This window comes from Pteropus alecto, unplaced genomic scaffold (assembly GCF_000325575.1).
Source record: "Pteropus alecto unplaced genomic scaffold, ASM32557v1 scaffold41, whole genome shotgun sequence".
NCBI lineage: Eukaryota > Metazoa > Chordata > Mammalia > Chiroptera > Pteropodidae > Pteropus > Pteropus alecto.
Genome location: NW_006430464.1, coordinates 2,386,970 through 2,401,849, shown reverse-complemented (window position 1 = coordinate 2,401,849; position 14,880 = coordinate 2,386,970). Strand labels below are relative to the sequence as shown.

The following is a 14,880-nucleotide window of genomic DNA, read 5'->3' as shown; positions in this document are numbered from 1 at the left end:
GGGAAAAGATGCTGAGGGCGTGTTATGTTGATTTCCATTGGTAGAATTTAAGGCGCAAACCAAACAGCTAGAACACGTTAGTTTGGCAAGGGTTTGGAACCATGGCTGGGGGAAACTGATATTGGAACAAGCCCTTAGGGAAACAGTTCACCCACTAGATCCTCAGGCGCACGAGTCTTACCATCCTGAAATTCCAGTCCTGAAATGCCAACAGAGATTTGTTCGCCAGGAGACAGACAGAAGCAAGCATCCCAAGGCGCGTGAAGGCTTGTAAGCCAGCCAGGCTGGAAACTTCACGAACGCCCGTCCACGATGCAGCCGAGGGGGCCACTTTGGCTGCGATCTCCCGAGGCAACACTTATTTGCACGCGAGCTTGACTGCTGGACGCGAACAAGACCTACGGTGGTAATGAACTTGAAACACACAGTCCAGTATTGATATAGCTGTGGGAACTGTATCGCCCATGTCGGAACTCACTCACCTTGCACAGCTGCAACTTTGGACCCATCTCACCGTTGGCAACTGCCCAGCCCTGGTGGGACTATTTTAGATTCCTCGCATAAGTGGACCCGTGCCCTGTGTGTCCTTCTGGCTGGCTTACTTCTCTTAGAGTAACGTCCTGCCAGTTCCTCCATGTTGCCAAGGGCCCAGTCATCTTCCCTCGTTTGCATATATACCGCATTTCCTTTATCCACTCCTGTGATGAATGTTTTCTGGGACAGATCATAGGCTAGGCCAAAGCAGTGTTTTAAATAGGAAGACATCAGGGGGATGGAGGGGGGGCGGCGAAATCCGGATTCACACACAGGAAAACGGATAACTAAAATATAAGTCTCAATACTAAATACCGAACTGTATTTCATCCATGTAATCAACGTGGATGAAAACCAGACATAAAATACACGAGTGAAAACGTTAGCCGATGAATGCGTTATACAGTATATCATTTATTTAAGTGTTAAAAGCCTTCATAAATACCATATATTGTTTACGATCAAACATCACATAGTAAGAGAATGATGCTCGGTCGGGAATTATATACGGCGAGGTCAGAACAATAATCAATTGTGAAGATGCAGGCCATGGAAAGAAAAGAAGCCTTAACTGCTTCTGTTCTTTGATTTCTCATTTTTGTAAAAAAAAAAAAAAAAAAGTTGACATAGCTTTGGATAATATTTATAGTATTTTCATATCGCTCTGTATGTATGAAACATTACAGCTACTTTTTAAAAGCTGGGAGGCCATGAAGTGAATTAGAGGTGCCCTGGTTAATTTTCCACAATCAAACCTTCAGGGATACAAAAAAATTTGATCATTCAAGGCTCCAGGATGAAAGAACAGCTTTTAAGCAATTACCAGCAGTTATTCACATGTACAAGGACAGGTGAACGAATGTCTATCTCTGTGAGATCTAGAAGTTTCTGAGCATTATTTCCAGGGGAACAGCTCTTGCGGAAGATCTGCCATATTCTCCTCAAACACTTTATCAAAGACCTCAGCTTGGGCCACCGTGAAGTAGGTCTTCCAGTCCCCAGAGATTCCTGACGAACGTAAAACAGAGAGGCTCAGATCAGACCCAGGCACAGGTCTCAAGACCCCAACACACCTCGTCCTGGATGTATTCCTGTCCGCTGGACGTGGGGATTGTCGCTAACCCAACAGAATGGCCAGCAGACGGTTCATTGCTGGGCCTTTGTGTGTGTTTACCTGTCAGAGAACAATGTCCTGTGTTCTCCTCCCAATCGATCGACCCATCGTATATACAATTCACCAGCAATAACGCACCTCTGTGTTCTGGTGCATCTGGGACGTGGCCACTTCTCGCCATCTCTGTGTCTACGGCCCTGGCCTAAGCCAACATCGTTTCCCACCTGGATTATTGTACTAGACTTCTCATTACTCTCTCTGTTTTTGATCTTTCTCCTTTACGAGTTATTCTCAGCTTGGCAGCCATCCTGGTTCCTTGAGAAACGGAGTCAGATCCCGTGGCTTTCTGCTCAGATTCTCTGAGGACTTCAGGTGTCCCTTGGTGAAAGCCTTTATGGCTTCCACACGGCTCGCTTTGGTCCCCTGGTGTTTCTCGGACCCCTCACCTCTCGTGACCAGCCACGTGCTCACTCGACTCCACCACATTGAATCTCCTGATTCTGCCTCAAACATACTAGGCGTCCCCGCGCCTCAGACTACTTGTGTTTTACATTTCTTCTCACTGGGGTGCTGTCCCTTCGCATGTCACCACGGCTCGCCTGTCGACTCTGTCAGGCCTTTTCTCCAACGCAGTCTTTTCCGTTTAGAGCTGTAAATCCCCGTTCTTACTGTCTCTACTTACCACGTGGGACATACTATGGGTTTTTTCCTTTGTGTATGTGTCTGTGTGTGGCGTGTATCTCCAATATACGTTTTAGAAAGTCACGAGCTTTTCTTTTTAAGTTGCCAAAGACTTAGCGTTTCGGTATACGCAAACATGTAGCGTGTACTCGGATAATTGTCAAGAAGATGACTAAGAGAATGAGAAGGGGTGTGTGATCATTATCCCCACTTTAAGGCTGAGGAAAAAGTGACCTGGGGAGGTTACGCAGTTGAAAAGTGACGTGTGAGGATTTGAAGGCTAAGATTTTAATCCTGGAAGCCATACTCTTAATTATACGATTATAGTATTATTCTATATATCACATAAATGAATACTTAGGTATTATATTAATATACTAACTAAATCAATACATTAATTAAATTAATATAGAACAGAATGATATCCAATTGTGTGTAAGTTAGTCATGCATAGATATGAATTATATGCTTAACTTATATGCATAGAAATAGCATGACGGAATGTCTAATAAATAATTGGTGCCCTATAAACACCCACTCTCATGCTCATCCTTATCCTGAGTATCAGAACAATTTTTATCAGAATTGATTTCTTATGTTCATGTACCCTCCATAACACACCTGACTTTCAGTCAGCCAGACCGAGCTCTTGAGGTACCAGAATCTCTGTAAATCCAACATGGCCACCCCCATGAACCATCAGATAAGAGAATGTGTCTGTGAAACCAAGCAAGTCGTCTGCTTTCAAAATGCAATAGTAGGAAAGGCATAGGAGAGATACCCTCATTCCAAATGGGAGCAATCAGAAAGAAGGATGAGATCACGGGTCCCAAGCAAATCCAAAACCTATCAGGGCAAATGCCATTAGATTAAAAAAATTTTTTTAATTAAAATATAGTTGACGTACAGTATTATATTCGTTTCAGGTGTACGACACAGTGGTCGACATTTACGTACCTTACGACGTGATCACGATAAGTCCGGTGACGCGTCTAGATTTTAAGGATGGGGAATTGGCCTCTATCCGGACGCTCTGACCCCCTGGGCCCCACCCCCTCTGCCCCGAGTGGCAGCCCCCGCCTACTCGATGCCTTTCGAATCATTTAATTCCTTTCTCCCATGGATCGCCATCCTGGATATACTTGAGCTACAGGGTTCTGGGATAACGGGCTCCTCCCATTCCATGTAGGAGACACTCCTCATTCATCCTGAGCCCAAAGACAGGGACACGACCACAGGGGCCTCCCAGCTAAGTGCGAAGTCTCCCCGCTCTTTTCTCCACTTGAGTTATGGTTTGCACACTTCTTCATTCAGGACAGTTCTCTGTGCTAAATCACCAGCAAGACAGCAGCAACACGACCCTGCCCAGTCCCGTCCTCCCTCCCCGGGTCAATCACGGCCCGCAGACCGGCAGCAGGGAATTCACCCGGCCACGTCGTATAGAGTGGATATCCCCCCTGTGCCAAATTCTGAGGAGAGGTGACCTGGATGACCTCCCGTGAGTCAGATGACCCCTCCAGGTCTAAACAACCTCCTCCAAGTGCCCGCAGCCCACATCAGTACTATGCAGAGAGCAACTTTCAGATAAGGGCACGTGAGACGTCCTCCAGGGGACGAACGGTTAAAGCCACCAAATCCGAACACTCCCTGGTCCCCACCGTCAGCGTCCAACCGTCAGCTCAAGGATGCCCTCCTCACATCCCCTCACGTCACATTTTCATTTACCTTTTCTCATGAACGACCCGCTCTTGTGATCCAAAATGTGACTCGGCATGAGGGTGTAATTAGACATCTTGTTTTCTTTCATGACCTGGAAGGAGCTGTGCTCCAGGAGCGAGTTCAGTTCGTCCGGCTCTAACTTCTTGCCCAGGAATTGGCAGAGCTTCTGTACAGCGTTCCTTGTGTCCTAGAAGGAGAGAAAGCGAGAGAGAGAGAGAGAGAGAGAGAGAGAGAGAGAGAGAGAGAGAGAGAGAGAGGGGCTATGTGAGAGAAAGAACACAGAAAAGGGGTTGAAAAAGAGGAAATGACAGAATGAGGAGAAGGAGGGTGGGGGAGAGGATGAGGGGGACGGTACAGAAGTGAGAAGTGTGGAGTTGGATGTGACTGGGAGGGAGAAAAGGAAGGAGGTCCCGAAGAGCACGAACATGTCAACGATGCCAGCGGATCGACATGGAGTCCCCAGTGGGACTGAATTCAGGACACCCGAACGGTGATGTACGGAGCCTGGGTTTTCTAAAGAGACTTTTAGAAAGGCGTCTAGATGATCGTGATGAGGATTAAGCAAGGAGAGGTTCAGAGACAACTTGACAAAGATTTAAGAGCTTTATGTCACATCCTGGCCGTGCCATTGAACGATACTTGGCGTGTGATCCTGGGAGATTATTATGAGCAAATGGACTTTATAACCAGAAACACATCGTTTTGAACAACAGACCTTCCTCTCAGAGCTCCGATGCTCTAACATTTTTCTTTATTCCACGAGCCAACATGACCCCACAAGAAAACACAACTGTAGAAATGATCGCAATAAAAGTTCGTTCTGTGGCTTGAAAGCATAATTACAGGGACGTAGGGGAGCGTGCACCACAGGTAGCGATGCGTGGTACAAAGGCTTCCGGGCGAAAATGAAGTTCACATGGAGGCCATAGAGGACTGGACAGAAGTAGCCAGAGGAGATTGATGGAAGTAATGTTTCTTAGATAGAAGCAAAAGCCTTTTAATATCCTTCTGTCTCTTCTCCAAGATACCACTACTAGGGAAAGTCCTTCTTTCGATGGCTTGATCCCCCTGAACGCTTTTGAGTATCATTTGACAATTTTTCCTGTTCACCGTTGCTTGGTCTAGGACTTGGCCTGTCAGAATAATTATGCAGATTGATTTCATGACTTCTCTTCCCTTCGATTAGTCAGTCTGGGATTCCAGACTGTCAGACACGTCTTCAGAACCCAGCTCACTTCTGCCCAGTCCCATCTTCTTTCTCAGTCCCCACCCCGCCCCCCCGAAACCGGCAGGTCATAAGCAGCACTGTATGTCTCACCCCTAGACATTTAGAGCCACTTGCCAGTGTGAGTATAAACCATCGGACTCCACCTCAGTGCATGAAGAAAGACCTGAAGGTGTCTCAAAAGGAAAGAAAGAAAGAAAAGAGAGTGTTGAGCTTAGGGCTGCCGACCAGAAGCAGGACAATGAAGACCAAGGAGCCGTTTTCACTCCGAGGGACCCTTTGACGAGAAGGTGGGATAGGGATGCAGAAGCACAGAGAGCAGTCAGAGGGAGCCCAGATGCCGGGGAGAGGGTGCGTGCTAACCACAAGAACAGGAGTTACCCGTTTTAGCTCTTCGTAACTCAGCATCAGGAAGTTCTCCTTCTCTCTCATGGATAGCCAGCCACGAGTGTGGTCAAACCAAGATCCAAATGCCACTGCAAGGTGGGAGCGGGGAGCGGGAAGAATGGTGGGTTAGAAAGTGGGGAAGGGGGGACCCCATCGCCTGTGTTCTCTCTTGTGGGCACCATGGCTAACACAACACCTGGCACTTTGGGAACTGTCCTAACTTTTTGCCGAATGAACGAGAGTAGGGGTGGAAGATTATTAACCGAAAATCATGCATTTACCTTGCAATGAGCCTAGTTCATTTAGAGCAGGTTCTGTACCCAGTTTTTGAGGGTCCCTCAGGAGAATCGGTGAGAGACCCATGTGGCGGAAAAAATGGTGTTCTTGCAGCCCCCGATCTGATCAGCATTTAGAATTTGGGGTTGTTAGGTCACTGCCACAGGCCTTGAAGATATTTTTTTGTTTTTTGTTTTTTCTTTCATCGTTGCTATTGTAACTATTGTTCCTTCTGGAATTATCTGCCTTTGCTCTGGTTTAAGTTTTCTATTCTTTTTCCACTACGGTTTTTCTTGAGATGAGGTGAAGATTCATTTTGTAATAATTCTCTGTGAGGCTAGGTGTGGTTCTTCGATCTGAGATATCCTCAGGAAATCCTCAGGCACGTTTTCTCGAAAATCGCCTTTTCTTGTATTTTATATCTTTACCTTCCTGGGAGGTCAAACCTCTCGCTCCATTCTCCATATCTTAACTTTTTAATGGCTCTCCACCAGCCCAAGCCCTTCTTGACTCCTACGTGCCGGAGGAAATTATCAACTGAGAATTCTACTCAGTTAAACTATCGTTCAAAAGCGAGCATGAAATAAAGACATTGTCAGGTAAAATATTGAGGTGATTTATCACTTTCATTGCAAGAGAACGAGTTTAAGTTATACTTTTATGAACAAATAAAGAGAATCCAGAGAGAGGGTTCAAGAGCGGGTTAAAGGAGAACTCGAAAGGGAATCGAACAATCTCGAAGCAAACGAAAACGGAAGCACAATATCTTAAAACTTATGGGAAGCAGCAAGAGTGGTTTTAAGAAGGAAATTTATAAGGATAAATGCCTATATGAAGGAAAAGAACTATCTCAAATAAGTGACCTAAATTTATAACTCAAGAAACGAGAAAGAGAAGTGCAAACTGAGGCCAAAGTTAGCAGAAGGAAGTAAAGACCAGAGCAGAAAATATTAGAATAGATGAACAAAAACGAGAGCCGTTTTTTTTTGTTTTGTTTTTTTAAAGATAAACACATTTAGCCAGACGAAGAAAAAACAGAGCCAACTCAAATAAATAAAGAAATGGAAGAGGAAACACTACAACAGATGCCACAGAAATACAACAAGTCGGAAGAGGCTACAACGAACAACAACACACCCACAAATTGAATAACCTAGAGGAAGTGGATACATTTCTAGAAACAGACAAACTACCAAGACTGAATCATGAAGAAACAGGAAATGCGAACGATCCAAGAACAAGGAAGGAGATTGAATCAGTAATCGAAAATCTTCCAACAAAGAAAAGCCCAGGCCCACATGGTCTCCTGGAGAATTCTAGGAAAACAGTCAAGGAACGATTAATGCCGATCCTGCTCACGCTTCGAAAACATCGAAGAGGAGGAAACACTTTCGAACTCAGTTTATGAGGCCAGCATTACCCTGATACGATACCCTGATACCCTGAAAGCTAGATAAGCACACTATAAGGAAATAAAATTACAGACTAATATCCCCGATGGCTACGGATGCAAAAATCTTCAACAAAGTTTCAGCACCCTGAATACAAGACACATCAAAAGGGTTATACGCCATGGGGAGCACTTCTAGTCAGCATTGTTACAGAGCCTTGGCTAATGAGGTCAGAGAAAAGAAAAAGACTATGTATTAGAAATTAAAATAATAGTCATTAAGTGAAGGTTATATTAATACTTTATAATCAAAGAGAATCTCTAGGGAAACAATTAGAATTAAGGAGAGAGTTCATTCAGATCGATGAATAGCTAATCAACATTCAAAATCAATGATATTCTCCCAAATCAGGCACAGACAACTAGAAAATGTAATAAAGATGTCATTACTCTAAGAAGAAATGAAATACCTCCAAAAAAGAGTCGTAACCTCTTCGTAGAAAAAAAATCATAAAAAGATCATGAGACATTTAAAAAGCTTTAGAGAAGGGGAGAGAGAAACAAAGGGATATGTCTACGAATGAAGAGATTAAATGAAATATGTCATTTCCACACTCATTATTCTGTAAATTACTATAATGACAATCATGGAAGATATAAAGTAGCAGGTGCTCCCATATGCCGTTTGTGGGAATATAGTGACATGATTACTCTGGGGAATAGTTTGACATTGTCTTTTAAGGTCGGAATTCATTTTCTCTGTGCCTTAGCCGATCTGCACTCAGGTTTATAAACCAGAAAGGAAGTCACGCACGTGTGCCCAGAGAAGTGTCGTTCCCAACAGCCCTAAACTTGAAACACCTCATTGAATTTCTGATTTCTGATTCCGTCAAGCCTAACCCTGCCACAGCTCATTCTGCTGGTATGGTTGGCCTTGGCAGGTGGGAACCAGAGAGAGGGCCATCAAAGCATGCTCGGGGGCTTTTGCATAGAAATTTCCAGATTTCAAGTCTCCCAGAGCGTGGATGATGAAAGGGTGGCAAGCTCCAGGAGTCCTATAGACGCCTGACTTTGCTGGGGAGGAAATGTATCCAGAACAGGGGACCCCTTTACCCCCACCCCTTTGTTATCATGCATCAGACCCGGGGGCCAGAGGAGGGACTCCTGTTACCTAGGACTAAGTACGATACTTCCTGGGACTTAAATTCCCCAAATTTCTTCATTTGTATGGGGGAAAGGGTTTAGACTGACTTTCTACAGGCTGTAGACACCCTAGGCTATCGATCCCAGTTGAAAACAATAATGATTCTGGCATTGGTGGTTCCTGACTGGATGAGAGAGACCCACGTGTGAGTTTTGATGCAGAGATAAGCGAGATACTGGGATAGCATCCTCATCACCCACCACCGCTGACTGGGCCTTCCTGGGTTCCTGGGAACAGCTGAAGCACGGTTCGGTCTGCCTTACGCACCAAATGGCAAGATTAAACATAGCACTGACTAGGGGGCTGCTCCCTTCATGTCTGGGCTTCCGCTGTTGGGTTTCTCTGTTGTCTTTTTTTTTTTTTTTTCCTGAAAGAGTAATCTGAGGCAACGTAGGAGGCAGGGCTGAAAAGTTCCGCCAGAATCAGCTCAGTACGAAATATGACGGGAGGCTTCAAAGATTAAACTTTATACCGAGAGCAAACAGTTCAGGGGCTGTGTACTCGTCCCCATGGGTGATTGCGACACAGCCTAGCAGGGCCAAAGAGCAGGCAGATGAGGACACCGATGAGTCTAGTACGTTAACGTAGGAAAGACGTAAGGGTGGCTGTGGTTGATGAAGTACCTGGGGAAGGGGTGGCAAATACTCGTTCATTATTTAACGCAGGTGTAGTAGCTGCCTAGGACCCGGGGTCAACAGTGTACACCTCAGAGAGCTTACGTTTTAGTGGGAGACACATGGGATAAACAAATAATCAGAATCCGAATTCACTGGCGATGAGCGCTAAGAAGAGGGAGAGGGATGCTATTTTATACGCCGCTGAAAAGGAATATTTCCCTAAATACTGTCATTTCAGCAGAGACCGGAATAAAGATATTAATCAAGGTTGTGGCATAACACTTTTCTGCACGGATAGAAAAAGATATTTCATGCAAATGGAAAAGCAAAACAAACAAACAATGCTGGGGTAGCAATACTTATACCAGACCGAATGGAATTTAAAACAAAGGCTAGAACCAGAGACAAAGAAAGACCAGGCAATTCCGCTTCTGGGAATTTCTCTGAAGAAACTCAAAGCACTTATTCAAAAAGACATATGCACCTTTATGTTCACTGCAGTATTATTTACAATCGACGAGATATGGAAGCAACTTAAGCGTTCCTCATGGATGAACGGATAAATAAGATGTGGTACATACATATCATGGAATATCAGCCATGAAAAGAATAAAATCTTGCCATTTGCGACCCCATGGACAGACCTAGAGGGTGTTACGCTGAGTGAAATAACTCGGGCCGGAAAAGACACCTACCACACGATGGAGTCTAAAAAACAACATAAATGAACCAACGAAGCAGAAACCAATTCACAGGCGCAGAGAACAAACGGGTGATCGTCAGATGGGAGGGGGCTTGGGGGGAATGGCTGACAAAAGGGACGGGATTAAGAAGTACAAGGTGACAGTTCCAAAACAGTCCCGAGGGTGCAAAGTACAGTTTAGGGAACGTCGTCAACACTATGGTACTATCTGCCTCTGGTGTCAGATGCGCGTTGAGCTTAGCGTGGTGATCACTTTGGAAGTTGTAGAAACGTCTGATCGTTGTGTTGTACCCCCGGAACTAATATACTATTTTATATCAACCGTTCGATTATGTCCATTTTTTTACTGAGAAATAAAAAAAAATATATTTTAAAAAACGGTCGTGGGATTTACGTAAAGGAAAATGGCGAAGGGCATGGGGAGGCCGTATGGGAAGGTTGGAATCACGCTCGTCCTGGGACGAAGGGCGGGTCTATGTATTTAATGAGGTAACGATGCAGAAGGGGAAGTTTTGGTCGCGGGGGGCAATGCGCTCGACTTTGAACTTGTCAGATTTGAGGGATCTATGGTTCTCTCTGCGGAGCGGATGTCTGTGGATTTAGAGAGACAGGTTTGCAGTTAGGGAGACAAATCGCAGCTGACATATGGGACTCGTGTAGTTTTGGAGGAAATCGCAAAATTTTAAGTATCTGAGAAAGTCTAGAAATTCTGCATAATTAAAAGTAGAGATATCTTCAGGTAATGCATACTTTTTTTTTTGAGTTTTAACAGCTTTTCTTGGGTTTCTTTTTCTTTTTCTTTTCTTTTTTTTTAATGCCTACAGCACCTGGTCTTCCTAGGTGGTCTCCCATCCAAGTACTAACCAGGCCCGACCCTGCTTAGCTTCCGAGGTCAGACGGGATCGGGCTCGTTCAGGGTGGGCATGACCCTGGACATTTTTTCTTTTTCTTTGAAAAAAATGTTATTTTAAATGTCCACCTGAAAATTACATAATTGTATTCACCAACGTTACCCCAATAAACTTAATAAAAAAAATGGTTATTTTATTAGTTTCAAGTACACAGGACATTGGCTAGACAATTATAGAGTTTATAAGACGATCTCCCTGAGTGTTGTGTCTCTGGCTGTCCGCCTAGCCAACATGTTCGTGCTGACTGCATTCCCCATGCCCCGAATGCGTACATTTTTTTGAGACCGATGGGACAAGCGCATAAAGGGCGTTTTAGAAGGATGCATCTAAAACCGATGGAAGGTCGAGATTGTGTTGTCCAGGAGGCCGGTGAGAAGCTGACTTTTAGAAAGCCATGAATTAGGAGAGCAGAGGAGAGGAACACAGATGCTCTTGTTGGTGTTAGACTCAGGGGACACTTAAGACAGATGACGATGGGGCAGGCCGAAGGGCCGGCTGGGGTTCTGCGGCTCTGCCAGAGAGCACGTGGAATCAGAAAATGTGGGTTCCCAGGGTGATGGAAGCTTTTACCCACAGGTTAGCGAGATGCAGGGCTGAGCGACGGGGTGTCAGACGAAGTCTGGTCGAGGACTCCGAACCACCTCCCGGCGGCCATATCTTACATTCACTCACCATTTCCTCGGATGAACCAGTCAAGATATTGTTCCAGGGACTCTGGTTTCTTCACCAAATTGGAAATAGTCCAGAAAAAATAACCAGACACGAGGACGTCTCTGGGATTTCGGAGGAGATAAATCAGCTTAGAGAGAAAGACGGGGTAACAAAACATCAGTACAGTTTCCCATGCTGCCCGGTCTTCATAAAAACGGAGGGAAAAAAGCCATTTCCTGGGAAACGCCTAGTGAGTATCAATGGATTCCTTTAATAAGCTGATGATTGCATGCATTAATCAAATAGCTATTTTACGGTTCTTAGCAACCAGTCACCGGGGTGATCTTACAATAGAGGAGAAAAGGATTGTCCCTTGTTTCTGAGATATTTTAAATCCGGATCTTGAAGGTAGTTGCTCGGCTGCGTACGCATCTAAAGATCTGACAAGCTAACACTCCAGGCGAGTGTGTAGACACAGACAGTACGCATCTAAAGATCTGACAAGCTAACACTCCAGTCGAGTGCGTAGACACAGACGCGCGCGTGCGCGCGCACACACACACACACACACACACGCATGCAAGGATGCTCGGCATCCGAACGCCTGAGTTCTATTCTGGATTCTGCGCCAGCTTCCTGTGGGACACACACACACACACACACACACACACACGTGCAAAGATGCTCGGCATCCGAACGCCTGAGTTCTGTTCTGGATTCTGCACCAGCTTCCTGTGGGACGTGATTCCAGGCCCCCGTGCTCGCCAGGCCTCAGTTTCCCCATGCAGGGGGGTGTAACAAGCACCAAGAAGACACGTGTAAATCGGTGTATTATAAATAAGCTTGGAAAGTGATGGGTTTTAGAAAAAAAACTTCATCGTACTGTGACATGTGAAATTTCAAAGAGAGGAGAATATTATTCTAAGCTTTATGATCGAATGTAAGCATCAAACATTAAAAAAAAAAAAAAAGCACAGACCAGTTAGACCCTTCCAGGAAAGTGGGTTTCTAAAAGCGATCTGAGATATGCTAGGTCCTGGCTATCTGTGGTCCTTTCTGCTGGTCATCTGTCAGCCCCATAAGAGATTTGTGTGACCGTTAATCTCAAGAGACAGCTACTTACACATAGAACAGCAGAGAGGTCAGTAAAAGCAGCATGCTGCTGGAGAATCACTCTGAATTTAGGCATGGATTTAGATATTTGCTGCTCCCCAAATGGGCAGCTCTATGTCCAGTGCTTCTACCTAAGTGGCAGGTGACATCTATTTAAGGTCAGCCAATGACTTTTTAGAGCAACAAAGTGGTGGGAGTGGGGCGGTGGGGGGGACGTGGGGTTCTCTAGTACATAACACAGTTATCAATTCTAGCCCGGGTTTAAAATGGTTTTCTAAGATTCTGGCATTACCATTTTGCTCTGCCCCTGGTTCACACCTGGCTAGTATAACCTGTGAACTGGTCCACAGCCTTGTGGACCTCACATCACCAAAGGTGGAGTCTCAGGCTCCACCCCAGACCCACTGAATAAGACTGCATTTCGGCCAGACGTCCAGGTGATTCCTAGGCACATTAAAGTTCGAAACACATTAATCAACCACATCTTGGCGCTTGTGCACTGACCTTGGCCTTGGACTTGAAGACGGACTTGGGGAAGAGGTGGATGGGGAGGTGGGAGGTCATGAGGCGTGGCCCTTCCTTATCCTTTAGGAACTTATATCCTTTCGAAGTCTCTAACCAGGGCGAGCGTTCCCAAATGGGCACAGATTGGATCCACTTGGTACCCCCCTTGGAGTAAATCAGGCAGATAATTTCAATCAACCAGTTCGTCCCTGGACAAAGAAGGAAAAAGCACGGTCGCTCATTGTTTAATCTGGCTTTAAAAAATATCGTAATGGACTAGAACGCGAAATGTACCTTCTTAACCGTGGTCAAGGGCACCGTTCACTAGCATCAAGCACATCCATCCACCTGGTCGAGCAACCCATCTCCAGAATGTTTTCATCTGGCAGAACCGAAACTCTACCGCCACTAAACGACACCCCTCCACGTCCCCTCCCTCCAAGCCCCGGCATCCACTAGTCTGCTTTCTGGTTTGAAGTCTGATTCCTCTAGGTACCTCGTCTGAGTGGAATCACACAGCGTGTGTCCTCCTGTGACTGGTTCCTTTCACTTAGCATAATATCCTCACGGTTTGTCCACGTTGTAGTGCGGGTCCGAACTTCTTCCTCTTGAAAGCTGGATAATGATCCATTGCATGTGCGTGCAACCTGTTGGTGACCCGTTCGGCCTTCGGTGGACGTTTGGGTCGCTTCCACCTTGTGGCTGTTGGCCTAAATCCACGTAATGTGTTCTCGCTGTCCTTGGCTTTTCACTCCCCTGCTACTTCCAATGTCTTCGGCCTCACTCCTTGCCCAATTGTCCCCTCGGAGAAGTGTGACTCACATCCTATCGTCCCTTGAATTTGCCAGGCTTGTTTACAGCTCCTGCCCCTGAAAATATCCCCCTTTTCACTAAACAAGGTCACATCTATTCTTTTCATCTCAATTTAGATGCTATTTCTTCCACCTTTTTGGGGGGAGGGGGCGGGGAGGCTGTGAGAGTTGTATTTTAGTCGTCCCCCTCGGTTTTACCGAGATACAACTAACGTCAAAATTGCGTATATTTAAGGTGTGCGACATGATGATTCGACATACGTATGTCTTGTGAAATGGTTACCACAATCGAGCTAATCGTTTCACATAATTACCTGTTTTTTTTCATTTTGTTTTTTCTATTTCTACTTTTTCTATAAGGATTTCGCTGGTCATCCATCATCTTCCACTTCTCCATATAAGCAACTGCTTCTGCACCTCACCCCTGCCCCCCCGTCCCCACCCCACCCATACCTTCAAATTCTCACTCTGAACACGCATCTCACTGTGTAACTGCCTGGCTCAGTCATTTCTCCTGAACAGAAACGGTTCTAGGGCACAGCTCTGTCTCCCCAAAGCACAGAGAAAACACTCCATTTGTCTACTGAATGGATGAGGGACATAGGCAAAGCCTGTCTCCGTACCTGGTCCTGCTTCCTCACCTGATTTGGGGAAAGTCAGTATTAAGACATCTTCATCCTTCAAGACAAAATTCTCCTTTATGTCTCTCAGGTGTTCGGGCGAGAAGCCCACGAAGGGAAAAGGTATTCCTTCAAACCACACATACTCGTCTGACATTCTGATGAGCGCTTCTGGATCTGGTGCGAGAGATTCAGCTGTAGCCATGGCTGGAGGCTGTGGCAGCTGCCGAGAGATCGGCTTTTTTAGTGAAGGTAAAAAACAATCATTAATCTCTTAGTTTGTTGAGGAGTTTGCCTGCCGATAACGAGTAGATATTGGAACTAATAGGTGATCATAGGGCTGATGGTATTGAGCAACCATGATGTCATTCAGAGAACATTTTGGGGTAATCTGAGTTTGAATTCATGGATCCAATAAC

At 45.4% G+C, this 14,880-nt stretch overlaps 1 protein-coding gene and 1 pseudogene across 1 annotated transcript; both read right to left on the bottom strand.

The window, feature by feature from the left end:
* Positions 1-1,429: 1,429 nt before the first annotated feature.
* On the bottom strand, positions 1,430-14,618 carry SULT2A1 (sulfotransferase family 2A member 1). Its single transcript, XM_006905069.1, has 6 exons — positions 14,483-14,618; positions 13,030-13,238; positions 11,434-11,560; positions 5,655-5,749; positions 4,055-4,235; positions 1,430-1,542 (listed from the first exon to the last, which is right to left on the bottom strand). The coding sequence occupies exons 1-6, from the start codon at positions 14,616-14,618 to the stop codon at positions 1,430-1,432; spliced, it is 861 nt and encodes a 286-aa protein (XP_006905131.1).
* Positions 10,666-10,785, bottom strand: LOC112482153 (annotated as a pseudogene).
* Positions 14,619-14,880: the final 262 nt, after the last annotated feature.

Coding starts and splice junctions, on each gene's coding strand:
- SULT2A1 (XM_006905069.1), bottom strand. CDS start 14,618: ATGTCAGACGAGTATGTGTGGTTTGAAGGAATACCTTTTCCCTTCGTG. Junction 5,750..11,433: donor CTGGTTCATCCGAGGAAATG/GTGAGTGAATGT, acceptor CCCACCTTGCAG/TGGCATTTGGATCTTGGTTT. Junction 1,543..4,054: donor CGGGTCGTTCATGAGAAAAG/GTAAATGAAAAT, acceptor TACGTTCGTCAG/GAATCTCTGGGGACTGGAAG.